Source organism: Diceros bicornis, chromosome 24, assembly GCF_020826845.1.
Source record: "Diceros bicornis minor isolate mBicDic1 chromosome 24, mDicBic1.mat.cur, whole genome shotgun sequence".
NCBI classification, from domain to species: Eukaryota; Metazoa; Chordata; class Mammalia; order Perissodactyla; family Rhinocerotidae; genus Diceros; species Diceros bicornis.
The window spans coordinates 39748249-39773886 of NC_080763.1; the positions used below are offsets into that span (position 1 = coordinate 39748249).

Below are 25638 nucleotides of genomic sequence, written 5' to 3' on the forward strand. Positions count from 1 at the left end.
AAAACGTATATTTGTCTCTGCCTCTAGTTCCCGGCACAGAGCTCTTAAAACTCTTGTAATTTCCTAAGTGATAAGTACTCTAGCCGATTGGGTCTTGGCCCCGGTTCCTGACTGGAACTTGGAACTTTCAGCCCCACCCCTCATCCTCCAGGAAGGGGAGAGGGGCTGGAGATTGAGTTAATCATCGATCCTGCCTTCCTGATGAAGCCTCCTTAAAAATCCCCAAACCTGAGATTCTGGGTTAGATGCCGAGAGGGTGGTTGGTACATACCAGCTCCTCAGGGACAGGAGCGCCTGCGCTTGGGACCCTTCTGGACCTCGCCCTATTAATCTCTATCTGGCTGTTCATCCATATTGTTTATTATATCCTTTATAGTAAACCAGTAGAAGTGTTTCCTTGAGTTCTGCGAACCGTTATAGCAAAATACCAAGCCCAAGGAAGGGGTCACAGGAACCCTGCTTTCTAGCCAGTCAGAAGTACAGGTGACAATCTGGGACTTGTGATTGGCATCTGAAGTGGGGGGTGGGCAGTCTTGAGGGACTGAGTGCTTAACTTGTGGGATCTGACATTATCTCTGGAGATAGTGTCAGAATTGAGTTCAATTGTAGGACACCCAGCTGGTGTGGAAAATTGCTTGATGTGTGGAAAACCCACAGATCTGTTGTCAGAAGTGAAGTGTGGTAGTAGAATGAGAGGGAATGAGAAGCACAGGAGTGTTTTCTTACACAACCACGTTTTGTTCATCCATTCATCTGTTGATGGACATTGAGTTGTTTCCGTTTCTTGGCTCTTGTGAATAACGCTGTTATGAACATCGGAGTGTACAAGTATCTGTCGAGTCCTAGCTTCCCATCCTTTTGTGCATATACTCAGAAGTGGAATTGTTGGATCAAATGGTAATTCCCTGTTTAAATCTTTGAGGAACTGTCACACACTTTTCCACAACTGTGCCATTTAACATTCCCACCAGCAATGCACAAGGTTTCCAGTTTGTCCACACCCATACCAACATTTTTTTTCTGTTTTACTGTTGTTGCTATTGTTTTATTTTATTTTTTTTTTAGTAAGATAGCCACACTAATGGGTATGAGTTGTATCTCATTGTGGTTTTGATTTGCGTTTCCCTAATGACTAATGTCGTTGAGTATCTTTTCATGTGCATTGGCTGTTTGTATATCTTCTTTGGAAAAATGTATACTCAAGTCCTTTGCCCATTTTTTTGAAATGTATTTTTCTTTTTTGGTTTTTTGGATCTGAGTATTAGGAGTTCTTTATATATTCTGAATATTAATCCTTTATCAGATATGTGATTTGCAGGTATTTTGTCCCATTTGGTGGGTTTCCTTTTTTCTCTACTAATAGTGTTCTTTGATGAACAAGAGTTTCTAATTTTGGTGAAGTCCAATTTGTCTAATTTTTCTTTTGTTGCCTGTATCTTTGGTGTCATATCCAAGAAATCACCAAGCCAATGTCATGAAGCTTTTACTTGATGTTTTTATCTGAGTTCTATTTATCTCTTACATGTAGGTCTTTGATCCATTTTGAGCTAATTTTTGTGTATAGTATAAGGTAAGGGTCCAGCTTCATTCTTTTGCACATAGACATCCAGTTTCTTGATACCATTTGTTGAAAAGTCCTTTCCCCGTGGAATGGTCTTAGCTCTCTTGTCAAAAATCATTTGATGATATATGCAAGAGTTTATTTCTGGCATCTCTATTCTATTCCATTGGTCTATATGTCTGCCTTTATGCCAGTACCACACTGTTTGATCATTGTAACTTTATAACAAATTTGGAAATCAGGAAGTGTGAAACCTCCAGCTTTGTTCTTTCTCAAGACTGTTTTGGCTATTCGAGCTCCCTTGAGATTCTATGTAAATTTCAGGATGGATTTTTCTATTTCTGCAAAATACATCCTTGGGATTTTGATAAGGATTGCATTGAACCTATAGATTTCTTGGGTAGTGTTGACATCTTAACAATATTAAGCCCTCCAATCCATGAACACGGGATGTCTTTCCATTTATTTATCTCTTTTTTATTATCAACTTTATTTTTTATCTTTTTTATTTTTTTATTGAGGTGACATTGGTTTATAACATTGCATAGGTTTCAAGTATACAACATTATAATTCTACATCTGTATATACTACAGTGTGCTAACAATTACAATGTTATTGTAAATGGAATTTTTGTCTTAATTTCCCTTTCAGATTGTTCATTGTTAGTGTATGGAAACACAACTGATTTTTGTGTGTTGATTTTGTACCCTGCTACTTTGCTGAATTTGTTTATTAGTTCCAATAGGTTTTTTAATGGAATCTTTAGGGTTTTCTACATACAAGATCATGTTGTCTGTGAACAGAGATAATTTTACTTTTTCCTTTCCAATTTGGATGCACTTTATTTCTTTTTATTGCCTAATTGCTCTGGCTAGAACTGCCAGTACTGTGTTAAATAGAAGAGGCAAAAGCAGACATCTCGTCTTGTTCTAAATCTTAGATGAAAAGCTTTCAATCTTTCACCATTTAGTATGATGTTAGCTGTGGGCTTTTCATATATGGCCTTTATTATATTGAGGTAGTTTCCTTCTATTCCTAATTTGTTGAGTGTTTTTATCATGAAAGGGTATGTTGAATTACGTCAAATGTTTTTTCTGCATCAATTGGGATGATCATATGGTTTACTTCCTTCATTCTGTTAATGTGGTGTTTTACATTGATTGATTTTTGTATGTAGAACCATCCTTGCATTCCAGGAATAAATCCCACGTGGTAATGGTGTATAATCCTTTTAATATGCTGCTGAATTTGGTTTGTTAGTATTTTGTTGAGGATTTTTGCATCAATGTTCAAAAGCGATATTTGTCTGTAGTTTTCTTTTCCTATAGTGTCTCTGTCTGGCTTTGGTATAGGACAATGAATGAGTTATAAAGAGTTCTCTCTTCAATTTTTTGGAAAAGTTGATGAGGATTGTGCTAGTTGTTCTTTAAATTTTTGGTAGAATTCACCAATGAAGCCACCAGGACAAGAGCTTTTCTTTGTTGGGAAGTTTTCAATTACTGATTCAATTTCCTTACTACTTATAGCTCTATTCAGATTTACTATTTCTTTGTGGTTCAGTCTTGGTATGTTTCTAGAAAATTCTCCATTTAATTCAGGTTATCCAATTTGTTGTGGTGTAATTTTTTTCATAGCATTCTCTTATTATTCTTTTTATTTCTGCAGAATTGGTAGTAATGTCCTCACTTTCATTTCTGATTTTAGTAATTTGAGACTTCTCTCTTTTTCTTCCTACTCAATCTAGCTAAAGGTTTGTCAATTTTGTTAATTTTTTGAAGATTATATTATATATATTATATTATATTATATTATATTATATTATATTATATTATATTTTATTATATTACAGGCATACCTCAGAGCTATTGTGGATTCAGTTCCAGACTACCACAATAAAGCAAATATCGCAATAAAGCGAATCACACAATTTTTTTGGTTTCCCAGTGCATATAAAAGTTATGTTTACAGTATACTGTAGTCTATTAAGTGTGCAATAGCATTATGTCTAAGAAAACCAATGTACATAACTTAATTAAAAATACTTTATTGCTAAAAAATGCTAATTATTATCTGAGCCTTTAGCAAATCATAATCTTTTTGCTAGTGGAGGGTGTTGTAAAGAAACACAACATCTGCAAAGCACAATAAAGCAAAGCACAATAAAATGAGGTATGCCTGTATATTATATGATATTATTATACTATAGTATACTCTATTGATTAGATATATGTATTCTGTGTTGTTGGGTAAAGTGTTCTGTGTATGTCTGATAGATCTAATTGGTTTATTGTTCAAGTCCTCTATTTCCTTACTTATCTTTTGTCTGTTCTATCCATTATTGAAAGTGGGGTATTGAAGTCTCCAACTATTATTGTGGAACTGCCTATTTGCCCCTTCAATTCTGTCAATTTTTGCTTCATATAGTTTGAGGGTCTGTTATTAAGTGTGTAAATGTTTATAATTATTATATCTTCTTGCTGTATTTAACATTTTATTGTATATAATGTCCTTCTTTTGTCTCTTGTAACCTTCTGACTTAAAATCTATTTTGTCTGATATTAGTATAGCCATTCTCACTCTCTTTTGGTGACTATTTGCATAGAATATATTTTTCCGTTCTTTCACTTTTATGTCTGTGTCTTTGGATCTAAAATCAGTCTCTTGTTGTCAGCCTGTAATTGGATCATGTGTTTTTGTTTGTTTTTTTAACCCATTCTGTCAATCTCTATCTTTTGATTGGAGAATTTTATCCATTTACATTTAAAGTAATTACTAATAAGGGAGGACTTATGCCATTTTCCTATTTGTTTTCTATATGCCTCATAGATTTTTGTTCTTTGTTTCCTGCATTACTGTCTTCTTTTGTGTTTAGTTGATTTTTTTGTAGTGAAATATTTTAATTCCCTTCTTGCTTCCTTTTGTGTATATTTCATAGCTATTTTCTGCCTGGTTACCATGGAGAATACATTTAACATCCTAAAGTTATAACATTTTAATTTGAATTTATACCAGCTTAACTTCAATAGCATATAAAAACTCTTCTCCCATATAGCTTCATCCCCACATCCTTTCAGTTATTTAGGTCACAAATTACATCTTTATGCATTGTGTGTCCAAAAAGCATAGATTAGGGGCTGGCTCAGTGGCAGAGTAGTTAAGTTTGCATGCTCCACTTCAGCAGGCCAGGGGGTTTGTGGGTTTGGATCCCGGGCACAGACCTACACACTGCTCATCAAGCCATGTTGTGGCAGCATCCCACATACAAAATAGAGGAAGATTGGCACAGATGTTAGCTCAGGGCCAGTCTTCCTCACCGAAAAAATAGAATAAAAAACATAGATTAATAATTGCTTTTTAGGCATTAGTCTTTTAAATAATATAGAAAATAAGACGTGGAATTATAAAGCAAAATTACAGTAATACTAGTTTTTATAACTGCTCATGTATTTACTTTTACTCAACATCTTCATTACTTCATACAGATTCTAGCTACTCTCTGGTGTTCTTTAAGGGAAGCTCTAGTGGTAATGAACTCTCTCAGATTTGTTTATCTGGGAATGTCTTAATTTCTCCCTTGGTTTTTGAAGGACAGTTTTGCTGGATATAGAATTCTCGGTTGATAGTTTTTTTTCTTTCAGTACTTTGAATATGTCAATTGGGTGGATATTTAATCGTTCTGAGCCTCCCTTTCTGCCTACCTAAAATCAGAATAATAATATCTACTTTATTCATTTATTGGTGGAGGTTAGATGAGAAAATACAGTCAAAACACCTAGGTCAGTGTTGGGTACCTGGCAGGTAGGTGATAACTCGCAGCAGGTATAATTTATACTTTCAGATGAGGAAACTGAGGCCCAGAGTCCTGACTTGCCCCAGGTTATACAGCTAATGTGGAGGAAGGAAGTGGGGCTTGAATGGGGCCTTCTGGCTACCATTCCACTATATGCCACTGCCTTGGAGACCCCACATCATTTAACAAGCATTCCTGATTTTGCAGGGCCCAGGCAACCTGGACAATGCTGCTTTCCCTGTACACCTGTCTCTTCTGGCTGTCCACCGGTGGTCTCTGGACCATCCAAGCTAAGGACCCTGATGCTGACATGAGCACGAGAAGCCCTCACCGGGAACTGGCTCCAGGCAACGTTGACTTTGCCTTTAGCTTGTATAAGCACCTAGTGGTCTCGGCTCCTGGCAAGAATGTCTTCATCTCCCCTTTAAGCATCTCCATGGCCTTGGCTATGCTGTCTCTGGGTGCCTGCGGCCACAAACGGACTCAGCTTCTTCAGGGCCTGGGCTTCAACCTCACCAAGATGTCTGAGCCCAGGATCCACCATGGCTTCCAGCACCTCCGCCACCTCCTTGTAGAGTCAAACACCACCTTGGATATGATTGTGGGCAACACCTTGTTCTTTGACTGCAGCCTGGAGCTTCTGGAGTCGTTCTCAGCAGACACCAAGCGCTACTATGAGTTGGAGGCCTTGGCTACAGATTTCCAGGACTGGGCCAGAGCCAGGAGACAAATCAATGAGTATCTCAAGAATAAGACACAGGGGAAAATTGTGGACTTGTTCTCAGAGCTGGACAGCCCAGCCTTGCTCATCCTGGTCAACTATATCTTCTTCAAAGGTATCCTCCACCCATCCCATTCTGACAAGGCCCCATCTATATTTCCAAGAATAGTAACAGCTATCAAAACCCAGGGTGCATTCTTGGGTAAAGCCTTTGATTTTACAAAGCACAAGCATGTCTGTGAGTCTCCGTCTTCACCATAATCCTATTAGGAAGGTGGAATTATATAATCTTACGAAAGATCAAAATGACACCCAGCAGACTTGAGTGACTTGCCCAAGCTCTTGCAGGTTGGTTCAAGGCCCAAACACATAACCAGGAACAGTCTGGCTGCCTCACAGTCTACAAATATTGGCTGAGGCCTGGCTGTGAGTCAGGCACTGAGCCAATGGCTGGAAACACAGCCTAGAACCCCATGGATCCCCACCCTCAGGAACTCCCAGATGGCCCTTAAGCCGTCCTATACACAATTCTCGAGTGCTCACAGCCAGCCGTGAGCAGGTCCTGCCTCAGCCCGACTGCCGTTCCTCATCGCCAGTTGGGAGCAGGTTTTTCCAAAGTGCCTGTTCACCAAAATCACCAGGGAGACTTGTTCAAATTACAGATTCCAGAGCCCACGCCAAACCTACCGAAGCAATACCTCCTCAGGAACGTCCTAGAATTTGTATTTTTAACAAGGCCTCCTCCCCCAATCGTTTTTATGATCTGACAATTCAGGGATACATCATCCTTGAGAATAAAATCTCAACTCCTTACAACAGCAGTGGTTCTCAACCCAGGGTGATCCCCACCCCCATCCACCCTCAGGGGCATTTGGCTGTGTCTGGGGACATTTTTGGTTGTCCCAACTGGGGCTAGGGGTGCTACTGGCATCTAGTGGGTGGAGGCCAGTGAGGCTGCTCAACGTCCTCCAATGCACAGGACAGCCCCCCACAGTGATGTCTGCCCCTAAATGGCTATAGTCCCAAGACTGAGAAACCCTGGCCCGGAGTCATCTGCTTCTCTGTCCTCTGCAGCCTCACATCTCAACATTTTCCCTCCTGCAAGTTCCCAGCACACAGCAGACACACACACACACACACACACACGCACACACACAGTGTACAACCACACTGAATTCCTTTCATGTCCTGGAGCATGACTGTCCCCATGGAAGGCTGTACAAGTTCCCTGTTGCTGCTGTAACAAATTGTCACACACTTGGTGGCTTAAAACAATGCAAATTTCTTATCTTACAATTCTGGAGGTCAGAAGTCTAAAATGGGTCATGCTGGCTTAAAACCAAGGTGTTGGCAGGTTCTGGAGGCTCTAGGGGAGAATCCATTCCTTGCCTTTTCCAGCTTCTAGAAGCCTCCTGCATTCCTTGGCTCATGGCCTCCTTCCCTCTTCAAAGCCAGTAATCGCATCCCTCCAACCTCTGCTTCCATCATCACATCTCCTTCCTGACTCTGACCCTCCTGCCTTCCTCTTCCACTTTTAAGGACCCTTGTGATTATTGGGCCCACCTGGGTAATGTGGAATAATCTCCTCATCTCCAGGTCAGTTGATTAGCAACTTTAAATTCCTCTCGCCATGTAACATAACATATTCACGGGTTCTGGGGACTGGGATATGGACATCTTTGGGAGGCAATTCTACCTGCCACAAAGCCCATGCCCTTTTTGTCCCCTGAGCCCTCCATCAACTTGGCTGACTGCCTAAAATTTCTTCCCACCCTGCAAATCTTGGCTCACAAGTCACCTCCTCCATGAAGCCTCCCCTGATTCCTTCAGGCAAATCACTGTTTCTCACAGGCATCCTCTGCAGTTTTCCCACATCTCATTTTAACAATCATCTTGGTAGAACGTGTAACCCTGGACACAAGTGGTTCAGTTTCAGTTAAGCAGTCATATTCAAAGAAGTGCTGGTGAAACAGCAAAAAAAAAAAAAAAAAAGTAATTATAATATTTAACATGTATTTCTTAATAACATTAAAGATCATCTAAATCAAAGTCCCCAGCAAAGACTCCTCATGCACCCACTTCTCTCCTCCCCAGCTCTCACTCAGGGCCTCCCATTAGCCAGCTGCCCCCATCCAGGTCTTTATTACCTGGACTGACTCAGCATCTCAGGGAGTCCTCCTCCTCCTGCCTCTTGGTCTTTCCCTGCCCATTCTCCAGCACAAGTCTGGGGACCCACCTGGCAGAGGCCTCCCTCCTTGGAGGATGGAGAGGGTGACAGACAGGCCAAGGCAGCATGCTTTTATTTTCTCCAACTTTATTGAGATATAATTGACTTATAATACTGTGTATGTTTAGGGTACAACGTGATGATTTGATATATGTATATATTGGGAAATGATTACCACAATATGGTTAGTTAACACATCCATCACCTCACATTGTTACCTTTGTGTGTGTGCATTGAGAATTTTTAAGATCTACTCTCTTAGCAACTTTCAAGTCTATAATACAGTGTTGTTAACTGCAGTCTCCACACCGTACATTAGATCCCCAGAACTTATTAATCTTATAACTGGAAGTTGGTACCCTTTGACCAACATCTCCCCCTTTCCCTCAACCCCACACCCTGGCAACCACTATTCTATTCTCTGTTTCTATGAGTTTGACATTTTTAAATTCCACATATAAAAGAGATCATACAGTATTTGTCTTTCTCTGTCTGAGAAATTTCATTATTTCACTTAGCATAAGGCCCTCCAAGTTCATCCATCTTGTCACAAATAGCAGGATTTCCTTTTTTGATGGCTGGATAATATTCCATTGTGTATATATATACACCACATTTTCTTTTTTTTTTTTTTTTAAAGAGTTTTTTCCAAGGAGGCTCAAAGCATCTCTTGGAGAATTTTAATTTTATTTATTTATTTATTTTTCCCCCAAAGCCCCAGTAGATAGTTGTATATCATAGTTGCACATCCTTCTAGTTGCTGTATGTGGGATGCGGCCTCAGCATGGCCGGAGAAGAGGTGCATCGGTGCGCGCCCGGGATCCGAACCTGGGCCACCAGCAGCAGAGCACGCGCACTTAACCGCTAAGCCACGGGGCCGGCCCAACATCACATTTTCTTTATCCATTCATTCATTGATGGATACTATGGCTGTTTCCTTGTCATGATTATTGTAAGTAATGATGCAGTGAACGTGGGGGAACAGATATCTCTTCAAGTTAGTGATTTCGTTTCCTTTGGATATATTACCAGAAGTGGGATTGCTGGATCATACGGTAGTTCTATTTTTAATCTTTTGAGGAACCTCCATACTATTTTCCGTAGTGGCTGCACCGATTTACAATCCCACCAACAGTGTACGAGGGCTCCCTTTTCTCCACATCCACACCAGTGCTTGTTATTCCTTGTCTTTTTGGTGATGGCCATTCTAACAGGTGTGTGGGGATATTTCACTGTGGTTTTGATTCACATTTCCCTGATGATCAGTGATGTTGGGCAGCTTTTCATGTGCCTGTTGGCCATTTGTATGTCTTCTGTCGGAAATGTCTACTCAGATCCTCTGCCATTTTTTATTTGGATTATTTGGTCTTTTTGCTATTGAGTTGTATGAGTTCTTTATATATTTTGGATATTAACTCCTTATCAGATATACTGTTTGCAAATACTTTCTCCCATTCCATAGGTTGCCTCTTCATTTTGCTGATGGTTTCCTTTGCTGAGCAGAAGCTTTTTAGTTTGACGTAGTCTCATTTGTTGATTTTCACTTTTGCTGCTTGTGCTCTTGGTGTCCTAGCCAAAAATATCATTGACAAGACCAATATCAAGGAGGTGTTTCGTATGTTTTCTTACAGGAGTTTTATGGTTTCAGGTCTTTCATTTTATTCCATTTTAAGTTTGGTGAGTGGTGTGAGAGAGGGTTCTAGTCTCATTCCTTTGCACATGGCTGTCCAGTTTCCCAGCACCATTTACTGAAGAGATTATCTTTTCCCCATTGAGTAGTCTTGGCTCCCTTGTCAAATATTAGTTGACCCTATATGTGGGGGTTTACTTTTGGGCTCTTGATTCTGTTCCATTGGTCTGTGTGTCTGTTTTCATGCCAGTACCATACTTTTTTGATGACTACAGATTTTTAATATAGTTTAAAATCAGGAAGTGTGATGCCTCCCGCTTTGTTCTTCTTTCTCAGGATTGCTTTGGATATTTGGGGTCTTTTGTAGTTCTATATGAAAGGTAGGATTCTCTACACCTGACAGTGGGAGGGCCAAGGAGTCTGGGAACATTTGCGCAGAAATGGTTCAGGGTGCTCCCACAAATTTCACGGGCCATGGCCCCCTCTAGACTGTACACCCTTGTGCATGGCATCCTTGTCTGTTTGGGGGCCCCAGCGCCTTTGCATAGTGCTTGGCACATAGAAGGAGCTCAAAAGTGGTTGCATGGAGGTTCTGGCAACACAGTTTTGGGAGAAAGACACAGTAAACCCAGGAACAGCGAGGGGCCTCCTGAGCCCGAGAGGGGCCTGAGCACCTGTGGGTGGGCTGGTGGCACAGATGCTGGCATGGCATAACTCGGCACAGGACTTCTTTCATGGTTTCTCAGCATCCTCAGGACCACCATGGGGCAGAGCTGATGAGAAACAATAATTCCTGGTAATAAAATCAGAGAGGCTTTGAACATTTGAATGCAGGGGAAGGCATCTTCCTTACTTAGTGCACTGTCTTGACAACTCTTTTTAGAGAACATTAAAATATTGTTAAAAGATTTTCCAGAGGAATCCTCTTTCTCTCTCAGGTAACCCCCATAAATTCTTTTATTTTTATTTTTATTTTTATTTTTGGTGAGGAAGATCGGCCCTGAGCTAACATCTGCCAATCCTCCTCTTTTTGCTGAGGAAGACTGGCCCTGGGCTCACATCCATGCCCATCATCCTCCACTTTATATGGGACGCGCGCCACAGCATGGCTTGTGTGCATTGGTGCGTGCCTGGGATCTGAACTGGCGAACCCCGGGCCGCCGCAGCGGAGTGTGTGCACTTAACCGCTTGCGCCACCGGGCCGGCCCCAACCCCATAAATTCTTAAGTTTCTCTACCAGGAGTTTTCATAGCCCAAGAATATTCAGGAAGAAATCCCTTAAAGTAGAGGTGAGACCCCATCCTGTATGCTGTTTTGCGCCACACTGGATATGTTATGCTTGCTTCTGGAAAAGAAATACTCAGTATAAAGCAAGCAGCTAACTTTTAAGGATGAAAAACCTAACACTGAAAAGTATTTTATCCACATTCTTTTTTTCCTATAAGTTGGATAAAACACCATCCCCTTCAGTTCTGAGGAGCCCAGACTTCCTTTGGAGGATGGTTTGAGAACCCTCAAATTATCTCACTTGCTGGGAGACAGCCAGACTGTGGCTTCACACTCAGTCATTAGGGATGGACCAAGCATAGCCCCTGGGCCTCCAGGCTCTGCATCCAAAGCTCTTTTCCCTACATCCTCTGGCCTCTCCCTGTGGTCTCCATTAGGGGTCCTTACAGCAGGGTTGAAGCTGGCTCAGAACCGAGAGTTTTGGCCTCATGGTCTATAGATCCCACAGGCTGTGGGATGGAGAAGGGTCTGCCTGGAGCTATGCTCTGCCCACCTTCAGGCAGCCTCAGTTGGGAAACAGTGCCCTCCCAAGGACTTCTCGGCTTGAGGTCAAGGGTAGCCAGGACACCTGGGACCTGCTGGACTCAGGGTCCTCAGTCATCCCCAAACCTGGGGAGACTTAACCTAGAGCAGAGGGGGCCTTGGTGAGACACAACCCATGGCTTTAAATATCCAAAGTTCTATCACCTGCGAGAGGACTTGGAGTTGCTTAGAACAAGCTCAGAAGGGCCGAGGAGGCTCAGGAGGCAGGCATTGCAATCAGGCAGGCTTTGGCTCGGTCTAAGGAGCAATCTTCTTCCCCTCGGAGCTGGCCAGTAGTGGAAAGTCCCATCTGTGAAGTAGTGAGTTCCCCATCACAAGAGGGACAAACAGATTGCATGATGACATCATGGAACATGGTAGAGGGGATTCGAGTCCAGCTGGAGGTGGGAGTCTGCATCCTTGAAGGAAACTTCTCACCTTGACTCCGCCCCTAGGAAATGTTGCGTAGCCCTTGGGGCCATGAGGGAGCTCAGGAGCCTCCTACAGGGGAGCGGGTGCAATCCTCTGGGGGGCCAGGCTGCCTGCTAGGCTTCTGCGGCCAGGACGTCAGGGGGCAGGGATGGAAAGGACGGTCCATTGCCCCAAATCTCCCAGGAGCTTTTCATTCACAGCCTGAGACCCTGCACCACTTCCAGAGCCCTCCAACCCAGGATCCACTCCAGGGCCCAACTCTGGTTTACTGAATCCTACCCCCAAATCCTAGGGCCAGCATTCTCTTGTTCCCTCTCTCCTTCCGTTTTTAGAAGTCAATCTCAGAAATGGAGAGACTCCTCAATCCGTTCCAAGGGGTGGAGGATGGAACAGGCTTTAAACCTCTGGGAATTTCATATCTTACCAGGAAACTCTAGCAACTCTGGTGGTGACCTTCCGGGGTGAGGGGGGATGCTGTGTAACTTGCTTAGCGGTTACCCCTGGCGCTCTGCTGCCACCCAAGCTGCGTTTTCCTCTGTTCTCACAGCCCTATCTCTTGCCCTCCCTCTCCCTCCTCTTCCCAGGCACATGGGTACACCCCTTCAACCAGAAACGCACTAGGGAGGAGAACTTCTATATGAACGAGACGACCGTGATGAAGGTGCCCATGATGTTCCAGTCGCGCGCCATCAAGTACCTTAATGACCCGGTGCTTCCCTGCCGGCTGGTACAGCTGGACTACACGCACAATGGGACTGTCTTCTTCGTCCTTCCAGACGAGGGGAAGATAGACACAGTCATCACCGCGCTGAGCCGGGACACCATTCAGAGGTGGGGTGAGTCCCTGACCAGAAGGTAAGCCCTTGTCCTCCTTCCCCCAGACTCTGGGTTCATTGTTTTCCAGTCTGCTGGGTCCCCAAAGGCCATAAGATTCTCTACCTAGAGGTCACACTTATTTATTCATCTGTCAATTGACACTGATATACTTAGGGGCATTCCACAAAGAGGTCCCCCTTCCCTGGAAGGTTAATAGGCACCCTCTGTACTATCACATTTTTGCATCATTTTCTTAAACCGAGTCCAACAACCGCCCAGCGCCCCACTTATCCATTTTATTATCTTGCTGACCTGAAACCAAGCACTGCTCAAGATTCCTGAGAGACCTCATAAAAAAATATAATTAAAATTGTCACTATATCCATCATGGGACCAAAACAAAGCCTATGAATGGTTCTTAAGTCACTCACAGGACCTAACTTTTCTTCAATCAATCGGTAAATAAGCAAGAAAGTAATGACCTAAGTAGGTAATAAAGGAGTCAGGAAGAAGAGAGTGAGAAGTGTGTGTGCTGCTGGACCGGTGATCAGGAGGAGAACCAGCCAGTGAACCTCAGGCCCAAGCAAGGGGCGGGTCGGAGTGCCCGCTCAGGAAAGGTTGGCTGAAAATGTGAGCGAGCAACGAATGAATGAACGAACCAATGAACTCATCTTGCCCCAGGCACCTCTGAGATAGAGGACAATCAAAATTATGGTCAAGCATGTGCTCAGCCCCGATTATCACCCTGGAGAAGGGAGCAGATGTTCTTGAGAACGTGATCCTCACTCTTGGGAGATCCTAGTTCTGTCTGTGCACGAGCAATCAGAATAACGCCAGCTGACGTGGGACCTGGTGGTGGGTAGGATGGTGCAGACTCAAAGGGCTGAGGGGACACAGGGGAGAGAGAGGGCGCTTGGATCTGGAGTAGCTCAGGAAGTCTCATGGAGCAGGTGCCATTTCATTCATTCGTTCGTTCATTCGTTTACTATAAATGGAAGCGCCTGCTGTGTACCATGCACTAAGCTAAGCACAAGGCATAGAACGGTGATTAAGGCAAAACACAGACCCCAAAGACATGCCTTCCAGAGCAGAGAACAGACGCTGGTGGAATTAATGGTGGCTCATTGACGACAGTTCGGTCAGAGCGAGAGGAAGGAAGGAGGTGTAAATGGGTGAAATGCTGCGGGGGATGGAGGGATGCCTGACTGTGCCCCAGCGCTCTGGGGACGTGGCTGCAGAACCGATTGCTTTCGCTTTGAACTGTGCATTAAGTCTGAGCGAAGTTCAGCCAGCGGAAGTAGCCCCGAGAGCATGCGCAGAAGAGGGAATGGCCCCTACCGAGGAGGCGGCGCCGCAGCAGCAAAGAAGGAGATGAGCTCTGCTTGGATGAACTTTGTAATGCAAGAATTTTGTGGGCAGAAAATCTAGAAAGAAGCTCTTCTACTTTATTATATATGTAGGCTTTGTGTTTTATGGTTTCGAGTTATTCTATTTTGAATTACACCCTCAGAGAGCAGCTCGATGCTGGGTGCTTCTGGGGAGGTTAATCCTGGTCCGTGAGTAGACGCGGGAGAGCCTGGAGCTTGGCCTCAGTCCTGCAAGGAAGGGTGGTGTGGTCAGCGCTGTGCATCAGAGAGATCTCCTGTAGCTCTGGGGGACACAGAGGCGTTCTTAGACTCTTCACACCTACCCTTGAGTGTGTGCGCGTGTGTGCACACACATGCACGGGAGGCTGTGTTTAGGCGACGGAAGGGATCCATTTGTTTGCCCTTCCCCATGTCAACTGTCCCATCCCCACCTCACCCCCACCCCTGGAAGGGAACCTGTAATTCAGGTACAGGGCCACCAGGGGGTGACACTGCACCACAATTCAAACAAATTCTGGACCCTAGTCTGTAGAAAAGGAGGTGAAGGATAATCTTTCTCTTTGCACCAAAAATAATCTCTTTACTAAAATACTTTAACATTAACCAATAACACATGCCATTCTCTTCTAAGTTTTTTTTAAATAAACATCCAAGGTAAAATTTTGCACCTTTAGTCCTCATATTTCACTGGGCATGAATTCTCTACGCCCTCCGAATGATGTCCCCTGGGGTCCCAGAGGACAGGCCCTAGGGTTGCTCACCTCCACGCCGGAGTCACCCCTTCTCCCCCCTCCCAGTATCACCCCCACATCCACCCCCAGCTCTCCAATGTATCAGAGCTGGGTCTCCTATGCATCTTTCAGGGTCCAGCATACCCCACCTCCCAGGGAAGCCTCTGTGCCCCCTCACAGAGCGCTCGCCCTGTCAGCCTGCCAATCTGTCCCCTTGTTCTGTTGTCACTTACCAACCCGCTGTGTTGTGTCCTGCGGGCAGCTCTCCGAGGGTGAGGCGATGGGGCTTTGAGGCAACTAGTCCTGGTTTCTTCACAATTCTGCTGCTTCCCAGTGGTGTGACTGGGGAAATGCTCAGCTCGAGTTTCAGTCTCTCGGTCTGGAAGTTCAAGATGTTGAATCTTTATAAGGTTGTGTGTGTGTGTGCGCGCTAGGTTTAGATGAGATAAAAAAGGTGAAGAACGTCTGCCCGGTGCTTGGTGTCGGTGGTCTCCCTTCCTCTCAGTTGCCATTTCCCATCTAGAGGAGAAGTGACATGTCCCCTTCACCTTCAAGTCCTCCTCAGCTCCCCTGGAATAGTAACTCTTAATTCAGACTGGCAGGTTGCCAGCTCCAGGCTTCCCCCAGGGTGGCGGTTGCTCAGTGAAGAGAAGGTCTCGTGCCTCCCCTCCTCCTGCTGGAGATCCCGGGCCCTATGCTGACACCCCCCAGCTTCAGGGTTTCTGGCATCTTCTCTCCCTCTGGAGAGCAGGAAAAGGAAGAAATTTTTAAATGAAACTACTGCCTTGATAGGTAAAAACGTGCAGGTGCCCACCCCAGCCCCAGCCTGATTCCACCTACCTTTCTAGAAACCTGCTGTATCCAGTGGAACCTGCGGCAGGGCCCTGAGAGAGGCCCTTGTCCTATGTGGAATAACTGTGTCGATAAGGACACGAGCATAGAGAGGGACAGGACTTGGCTAAAGCCACAGAGCATGGGTGGCACAGCTGGGGCCAGGACCCCTGCTCCCAGCTGGCTGCTTCCTCGACTCCTCAGCGTCTGCCAGGGGGTGCTTGGGGGACCACAAGGACTCCTTTAGGGACCCTCGTCTTCAATGTCCAGTGGTCCAGCTGTATCACAGGTGGAGTCAGCTCAAAGAAAGATCTGAGAAGAAAAGAGTTTGCAATTCAGAGACCCAAAGAGGAAGCTGCCTGTGTGGTGGGGGGAGAGGCGATCCTGCCTCTTGTCCTGCCCCCTCCGCCTCCCCAAAGAGCATGTCCTGCTGGGAGGCAGGGTCTGGAGGGATCACAGGGCGAATGAGGGTCGGGCTGGCCAGGCCCAGCCCCGGGAAGGTCTAACCCCATCTGCTTCCCCGCCGAGCAGACACCTGAACCTGTACGTCCCGAAGGTCTCCATCTCCGGAGCCCGTGACCTCGGGGACATCCTGAGGGACTTGGGCATTGCAGACTTGCACGACAACCAGGCAGATTTCTCAGGCATCACCAGAGAGGCTAGTGTCTCCACCCGGCTGAAGGTAAGTGTCTCCAGAGCCCATTTTTCTCCCCAAATTCACAATACAAATAATAATAAGGAACATGGAGCCCATTCGTGAGGAGGCCTCTAGGCCCCAGGCTGGGAGCCCCAGGGCTTGTCCCAGCCCCTAGTCCTACAACAGGCTCGGTGGAGGCTCAGAAGGAAATGTGACGTCCCTGAGGTCACACAGGAAGATGGTGACAAGGGAGGGCTGCAGTCTGGATGTCTGCCTGTTCTACCAGGCCACTCCGAGGGGGCATTGTGAACAACACAGTCGTCGTGGCTGGACTGTGAGCGGCCCCCTGCAAAAAGGAACCGGGAAGGGGGGACATGTCTACATGAGGTCACAGGAGCCTTCCGCCATTACGTTCATTGTCCTCGTCTTCAGCTTCGTGGTCTGGGATTCATTCACGCATTCAGAAAACATCTATTGAACATCTCCTGTGGGCCCCAAACTCTGCTAGGCACTGGGTCTGCCTCCACTGCGCACACGTGCCCTGCCCATGCAGGACCTTACAGGTGACAAAACAGGGAGGACAGGAGGAGGCTGTAGTGGCAGCCCCCTCCCTCAAGCACAGGCTCTGACCCCCGTGCTCCCTGGCACAGGGGATGTGCTGGATAAGATGCGCGGTGTGGGGACTGAGTACAGCTACCTCCGTGTCAGGTGGGGGTGTTGCCAGTTTCTCGGAGGAGGAATCTCTGGCTCGGGGAGGGGAATAACTCACAGAGCTAGGAAGTAGTCTGACATCTGACCTAGGCTCTATTTGACTCAAAACCTCAGATTCCTGAGACACCGCAGGCGTTCCTATCCCCGCTTCTGCCCAGCCACGTGCCTGTTTCCAGAGCCGCTCAGAGCCTGCAGTTCCTTGCTGCGCAGTGCATGCGAGTCCCCGGCCCATAGGGCGTGTTATTTGATTAGCCAGTTCTGATCCATCCGAGACTCGATACAAGCTACTCAAGCGCTCTGCTGCTTCCTTCTGATTGTGATCACAAGAACCGTTTCAGCAGCCAGAGATGACCCTTTGCACACAGAGCAGGCGCGGGCACTTTGCATGACCTGAACCCTGGCGTTTACCTAGCGGAGCGGAAAGGTCTCCCTGTGCCCGCCCAGGGCCGGGTCAGGAGCGCCCACACGGACGCTGAAGTCCAGCTCGGGCCGCCAGACCCCCGACCTCCGCGGAGGGGGCTCCACCCGCGGGCTTTCTGGGGAGGCAGCCCAACAGCCCCGTTCTGGAGGCGGACAGGCCTCGGCTCCAGTCCTGGGGCCGCCGCTTAGACGAGGAGCCAGCAGGTGACCTTCTCTGAGCCTCCGCTTCGCCGTCCCGTCCCTAAAACCGAGGGTGGGAGGAGCCCGGGCGAGGCGGCGAGGAAGGCTCCCCACGCAGAGCGGACGCTCCGCCACCGCCTCCCGTCCCCACCCAACAGGTGCTGCATCAGTCCAGGCTGCAGCTGGACGAGAAGGGCGCGAGGACAGACGCCCCCGCCGCGATCACCGCCCACGCGGTGTCCGAGCCCCTCACCGTCCGCTTCGACCGGCCCTTCCTCCTCCTGGTCTTCGACCACTTCACGTGGAGCAGCCTTTTCCTCGTCAAGGTTGTGAATCCGACCTAAGGCTGCGCCCCCAGGAGCCGCAGAGCCGTCTGACTTTGGACACGGGGGACCCCACAGAAATGCTCTGGGGAGGGGGAGGTTCCCCCAGTCTGCCCCAGGTCCTCTTCCTGTAAGAAGTAGCTGTCATTGAGACTGATGACAGGGTGTTGAAGGAGAAGGGTGGGGCAATTGACAAAACTTGAAGAATATCAATATAATCTAGTACCAGTCTGATTTCCTGGTTTTGATCCTTGTGCTTATGGAATATGTGGAAGCTAGGTGAAGGGTATATGGAAACTATTATTTTTGTAAGTTTGAAATTATTTCTAGACAATAAGTTTAAAAAGGAGAAATCATGCAAGCCAAAACACAACGGAAAGATGTCCTTAAGGTGCTGGGGGGGAAATGTCATATTATCTTTCAAAAAGCAAAAAAAAAAAAGAACAAAAAATCCCTACAAAAATGAAAGCAAAATAAAGACTTTTTTCAGACAAGCAAAGGTGAGAAAGTTTATCACCTTCTCTAAAGAAATTTTTAAAGTAGTTCTTTAGGCAGAAACAAGATGATTCTAGATGGAAACTTGGACCCCCACAAAAAAATGAAGAGCACTGGAAAGGACAAATATGTGGATAAATATATAATATTTTTAAAATATCTTTAAAATATAATTAACTGTTTAAATCAAAAATAATTTGCAACTTATTGCTTCTCAACTCCAAATCCTCCCTTCGTTGCTGCTCTGCAAAGTGGACCTTTTAAATACCTTTACTTTACCACCTGGGCATGGTGTTAAGATTTGTCAGTGGAGGGCGCTAGAGAGACATTTCAGGAGGAAGAGGCCTGACCCTCCTGGTTCAGAACGAAAAGCATTAAATGCAATAAAGAAGAACCAGATGGATAGAAGAATGGATAGATAGATGACAGATGATGATGATGATAGATAGATTGGGCATATATCTTGAGAAATAAGAATTGAAAGATACTTCCTTAAATATACATATTCATACCTTTCTAATATACACGTACACACACAAATATATATATACATATATCTACCTGAATCCTAAAGCCAGCATCTTAATGAGAAAACACTAAAGCAGTCCCACTAAGGTCAAGAGTAAGACGAGGCTGCTCGTTACATCCACTACCATGTCACATGGTCCCGGGAGTATTAGACACGCAATTAGAGTAGCAGACCCGTAGAATTGGAAACAATGAAGTACAACTCTCTCTATTTGCAGACAACATGTAATATACCTGCATAACTATAGCAAATCAATGATAAACAGTAAAAGAATTCAGCAAGATATAAAGATACAGAATTAACATGCAAAAACAATAGCCTTCGTATACACAAATAACAGCCACTTAAAACATATAATGGTAGAGAAAACCCAATGGCAACCAAAAAAGATACAACATAGAAATAAATAGGAAATGTGTCAAATCTGTATTGAGAAAATCATAAAATACTCCTTAAAGAAGAAAATTAGACTTGAACAAATGGAAAGATATTCCTCCTTGAATAAGATGCCTCAACATAATCTAGATATCAGTTTTTCCTAAGTTAATTTAACAATTTAGTGGTATCCCAATAAAAATACTAACAGTTTTTTCTTCTAGAGATAGACAAGATGATACCAAAGTTCATATAGAAAATTACACATGAATAGCCAAGAAAGCATTGAAAAGGAAAAAATATCACGGGCAGAGGGGGAGGATAGGGGACTAGCCCTACCAGATATTAAAGCATACCACACAGGTTCTTTAATTAAATCTGCAGGACTGCTACATGAATAGATAGGCAGATTGATGAAATAGGTTAGAAAGTCTGGAAATAGACTCAAGTACAAATGAAAATTTAATATTTGATAAAGGACTTTTAAATAAATGGTATTGGGACAACTGGATAGCCATTTAGGAAAAAAAGGATGAAATTAGATCCATTCCTCACACCATATACAAAAATAAACTAAGACTCAGAGATCTAAATGAGAAAAAAACAAAAGAAACTACAAGTCTAGAAGAAAACATGGGTAAATTCCTCTATAACTCAGGTGTAGGAAAAGGTTTTCTAACTACGACTCAGAGTCCAGAGGAAATTGAAGAAGGGATTGACAAATTTGACTACACACAAAAATTTTTTTTTTAATTGCATGGTCAAAAATTCATAAGCAATGTCAAAAGAAATGAAAACTTGAGAGAAATATATGCAAGCTATGTCACTGATAAAGAGATAATATCCCTAATATACGGTGCTTAAACATATGAAAATATGATCGACTTCACCTATAATAAAAAAAGCAAATTAAAACTACACTGAGATATCATTTCGTATCCATCACATTGGCAAAAATTTGAAAGCTTCACAATACATTCTATGGGTTGTGTGGAAACAGTCGTTCTCATGCACTGCTAGTGGGAACGCAAAAAGTCCGCTGTGGAAAGGAATTTGGTAATATAAAATGTATTCATATCCTAAGACTGATGTGACAAATTATCACACACAAGGTGGCTTAAAACACAAATAAGTTCTTTCCCAGTTTGGGAGGCAGAAGTCTGAGATGAGTATGTGAGCAGGATTCGTTCCTTCCAGATGCTCTGAGAGGGAATCCCTCCACGCTCTCTCCCAGCTTCTGGTGGCTGCCGGCGGTGCTTGGCGTTCCATGGCTTGTAGACCTGTGCTCCTATCTCAGCTTCCATCCTCACGCAGCCTCGTCGTCTTCTCTCTCTCTGTGTCTCAAATCTCCGCCTGCCTTTCTCTTATAGTCACCTGCCACGGAGTTAGGGCCCACCCTAAATCCAGGACCATCTCCTCTTGAGATCTTTATCTTAATTATATCTGCAAAGACCCCTTTTCTAAATAAGGTCACATCCATAGGCACTGGGAGTTAGGACTTGGACATATCTTTTTGGGGGACACTATTCAATCAAATACATACAACAAAAATACAGATATATTCATTTTTGATCCAGAAGTCCCACTTCTAGAAATTTAGCCTAAAGACACACCTCCAACATTTTTTAAAAAATAATCTGCCTAAGGTTACTAATTGGAACATTATTTATAATTGCACAATATTGGAAACTACTTAAATACTCAAACACAGGCCAATGGTTGATTAAACAATAGGGTACTATGAAGATGTAACGAAAAAATGAGGAAGACCCCTATGAACTGAGTTTGTAAGGAAGAAAAAGAAATAAAAAAGCATGCACAAATATGCTTGTCCTTGAAAAAAGAAATACGAGAAGGATAAACTGGAAACTAAGTGGTCATCTGCAAGGAATGGGGGAGGGGGACGGGATGGAAGGGGTGGGAGGGAATGGGCTTCTCTTCTTGTACCTTTTCACATGGCTTAGGCTTTGGGATAATGTTAATATTCCATATATTCAAAAATAAAACTAAATGACCAAGATGAGGAAAGCTCTGAAACCAAATGAAAAACAAGTGAATTCAAACATATTCCAAATAGATAACACAACCATGCTGAAGAGGAAAAAGAGAATTAATCCAAGGAATTTTGAACACAGTGCTTGGCCAATATACCCTCAGTTTGAAACATAAAAGACTGCAAACAAATCTTGAAGACTTGTTTCCAGGTTCGTTTTTCATGGTGGAATGGGTACAGCAAATGTGACATTATTTATATGTTTTGTAGGATTGAGCAAGAAGAGAGATGCAGATATGGAACAGGGGAGGCAAGGAAGAATCCCTTGGGGTAGGATGTGAATTGGAGGTGTAAACACACGGTTTCTCGTACATTTCTAATATATTTGTATACCTGGGACAGTTTGAACATCCAAATACACACATACATACATATATATACATATACATAAGAAGAACAGTAATGGATTAAAATGCATTGAATAAAATTAAGAGTCATGAATCCATACTGATAATGCTGATAAATAAATATGAAAGGAATGACGGATTTAGACCATCATAGTAAAAATCGATTCAGGCAAGAATATTCAATGGACACTTAATCCGGGAGTGTGGAGAATTTGATGAGAAACAGGATATTTGGATTTGTTTCAAAGTATCTCCTCACCAATTACTTATTACAAAAGGAAAAGTGGTGGCTATAAGTTGGAGAAACGGACATCACCTTAACGAAGTCATTAAAATGAACATCACCATGATGAACGTGATGTAATCTATGCAGAAATAGAAGTACAATGATGTACACCTGAAATATATACAATGTTGTAAACCAATGTTACCACAATAAAAATAAATAAATAGAATAAAATAAAATAAATAAAAATAAATTAACATCACCAACTAGGGACAAATGAACGTCAGGTGTCTCTGGATGTGATGCTCTGGGAAGGACCCAGCATCATTTCTATGGTATTCCTGCGCAAAATCTACAATCTGTCCCAGGCTAACCATGGGATACGTCAGATCAGCCCAAATCTAGAGAGCCTAGAAAATAGGTGGCCTGAACTTGTCAAAATGTCAACATAATGAAAGACAAAAGCAGGGCCGCAGAACATTCCCAGATTCGAGGAGACTAGGGAGACAGGGCACCAAGTGCAGTGGACGGCCCTGGACGGGATCCCATCCCGAAGATCAAAATGCCACAAAGAACCGTGCGGGGCCAGCTGGTGAAACTGGACTATGATTGTAGCTTCAGGTATGGTAACAACATCAAATTTCTTGGATTTGATAATTTGATACTATTTACATAAGAGAACATTCTTGTTCTCGGGAATATCTAAGCATTTCAAATGGTTCAGATTAAGATAATGGGGGGCAGATATAGATCTATAAAGAGGAGAGAATTGTAAAACATACATGGGAAATGTTTAAAATTAGTGATTTGGGGTAAAGGGTTATAGGAGTTCTTTGTAACTATTCTTGCAATTTTACCTTAAGTTTGAAATTATTTAAAAATAAAATTTTTAAAGTTAAGAACTGAAATACATAAATAATGACCAGCAAGTCAAAAGAAAAATAGGGAAAGGACATAACCAGACTGTTATACAGGTGCGTGCACGCATACATGGTGTGTGTGTGTTTGCGTGTGTGCGTGTATGCACACGTGCTCGCCAGTGGTGGTGGGGAGGGCCCAGATGCCCAGTGAACCGCCTGGAACAGTGTCCTAGTTTCAGGCAGTCTGGTTCCTGACTGACCAGAAGGCTCCTTCCTCCCCCCACCCGGGGTCCAGGACTGTGTCCCTGTGTCCCTGGACCTGAAGCCACGTGGCTGGATGGGGAATTTCCAACCAGCCTTGGGAAGGAGCTCGTAAGATCCTGAGTCTGTGTTTCTGCTAGGTGAGCTCCCCCAAGATCTGTGGGTAACTAAGCAAACATTCGCTCCCATCCTTACCCCCACCCTCACCCTTGGAGGTAGCACTTGGAATCCTGGGCAGTCAACCAGTCCATCCCTCTGCCTCAGGCGGGGCCATAAATCGTGCTGACAGCAGGCCCCATTCCCCATTAGGGCAGGGACAGAGTGTCACAGACATCTCGTTTACTCTTTGAACAACCTGCCCGTGACATCGGTACTGTTGTCTCCATTTTACATTTTACTGTCTCGGAGACACAGAGAGGTTAAGGGACTTGCCCGAGGTTTCACAGCTGGTAAGACCCTGGGCTTGACTCCAGTCTGACTCCCACTCCTGTTCTTGCTGATGCAAGCAAAACTCTATTCCTGAGGAGTTATTCCGGGAGGGGAGCTCAGCCTTAGTCCAAGCTGGGCCCTGAGCTGGGGTTTAGCCAGGACGGTGGGGCAGGCCCACCTCCCGCTGGTTGGCGAGTGCTGATCTGGGGAAAGAGGCATGAGGAGAAGGAGCGTGAAGGAGCCTGGGCTACCAGCGTCTGCCTGCCCTCCTGGCACAGGAGAGAGGGGCGCGGGCACGTGCGGTGGGAGCTGCTCTCCGGGGCACCGGGTGGAGAAGGGGGTTGAGGTTCAGGTGACAAGGGGCACGGAGCGGGGAAAGGTGCCCCACCCTAGCTGGACCTTGGGGTAGCAGCATCACTGAGGGCCTCCAGAGACCCCGCTCTGCCTGGCACCTGGGGGCGGGCCACTTTGGGAGCGCCCGGAGAGGGCACCTACAGCATCCTCGTTCCTGTGGTGGCCCAGCTGCTGTGGTGTGTGGGTCCCCACCCACAGGAGACCTCACTGAAGGCAGATCGGGTGGTGAGCAGGAGAGGAGCCACAGGGCAGACGTCAGAGCACAAACGACTGTTCACAGACCCACGTGACACATCCCAGGGGAGAGACCCGGCTGAGACGAGACGGGAGCTGCCGCACGAGCAGGTGGAGGCTGGGCTGGTGAATGCAGGTTGTCACTCTCCACGGCTGCAGAGGCCTCTGGGCAAGGACATATTCCAGCCCCCAGCTGATCCCTCTCCCCTCTCCAACCATACCCTGATCACTAATCAAGAAGCTGTTTTTTTCATTCATAACCTAAAATCCATTATTTTGGGCTCAAAAAATAAATAATAGAGCTTCCAGAATCAGATTTCTGAAGCCCACCTGCTCCAAAACTTTCAATGTCTCCCTACTGCCCCCTACCCCAGATCACCACACCCCAAGAGGAGAAGGGTCCTTCTCCCTCTCCTTGCCTCCATCCTGGATCCTGCCTCCGTTCCAGGTCCAGTTCAAGTCCTGCCCCTGCACAGGGTCATCCCGAGCAGCCTGAGTCCCTCCCAGGTAGAAGGACCGTTTTCTTAGTTAAAATCCAGTGTCATAGTGGGTGGTCGTGCTGGTGAAGTCAGGAGCTTAGGAGACACAGCACTGCCGCGGGAGCCAGAGGCCTGCTTCAAATCCAGGGCTCTGTGCTCTTGAACAAGTTGCCTGACCTCTCCGAGCATCTGTTCCTTCACGCGCTCCAGGGAGAACTTACCGTTTCCCTCCTATTGGAAGGTTCTTTCGACTCCACCAGAGAAGAAGGCCGCCTGGAGGAAAGCTCGGCTGTTTGGCCTGCAGGGCTCAGCTGACCGCAACTGCCAACCAGCCAAGCTCCTCGTGACCCAGAAGTTACCCACCTCGCTGACCGGTGTCCTGAGTACGGCTTCTCAGGGCCACCGCAGGGACTTGCCTGGACCATCGGCTTTGCAGCACTGGGGACAGAGCGGATCAGTCTGCAATCGTGTCAGGGTCCCTGCGCCGGGCGAGGCAGTGCGGAACGCAGTCTGGGGCAGAAGCGAGGGATCAAAGGCCAACGGGGAAGGGGGTGAGAGAGAGGCTCCTGGCAACAGCGGGACATTGGCGCAGGCGTGTGCGTGTCGCAAGGACTCAGGAAGCCTTTCTTTCCTACCTCCATGCTAACACCCCTGCCCAAGCTTTCCTCTTGCTCGGACTCACGCAGAGCAAACTACCAGGTTCTCGCTGTTCCCTGAAGCCTGATGATGCCAATAACCCGCCCTGGTGGTTTTCAGATATTTAGCCCCTTCGGTGCCAGGACATATTGCTTTAGAGGCCCCTTGATCTC

The 25638-nt window shown here is 45.4% G+C and overlaps 1 protein-coding gene across 1 annotated transcript; it reads left to right on the forward strand.

Moving 5' to 3' along the window:
• The first annotated feature begins 5578 nt into the window (after positions 1-5578).
• SERPINA6 (serpin family A member 6) lies at positions 5579-18234 on the forward strand. Its single transcript, XM_058567624.1, has 4 exons — positions 5579-6188; positions 12756-13026; positions 16448-16598; positions 18023-18234. The coding sequence occupies exons 1-4, from the start codon at positions 5579-5581 to the stop codon at positions 18206-18208; spliced, it is 1218 nt and encodes a 405-aa protein (XP_058423607.1). The 3' UTR covers positions 18209-18234.
• Positions 18235-25638: the final 7404 nt, after the last annotated feature.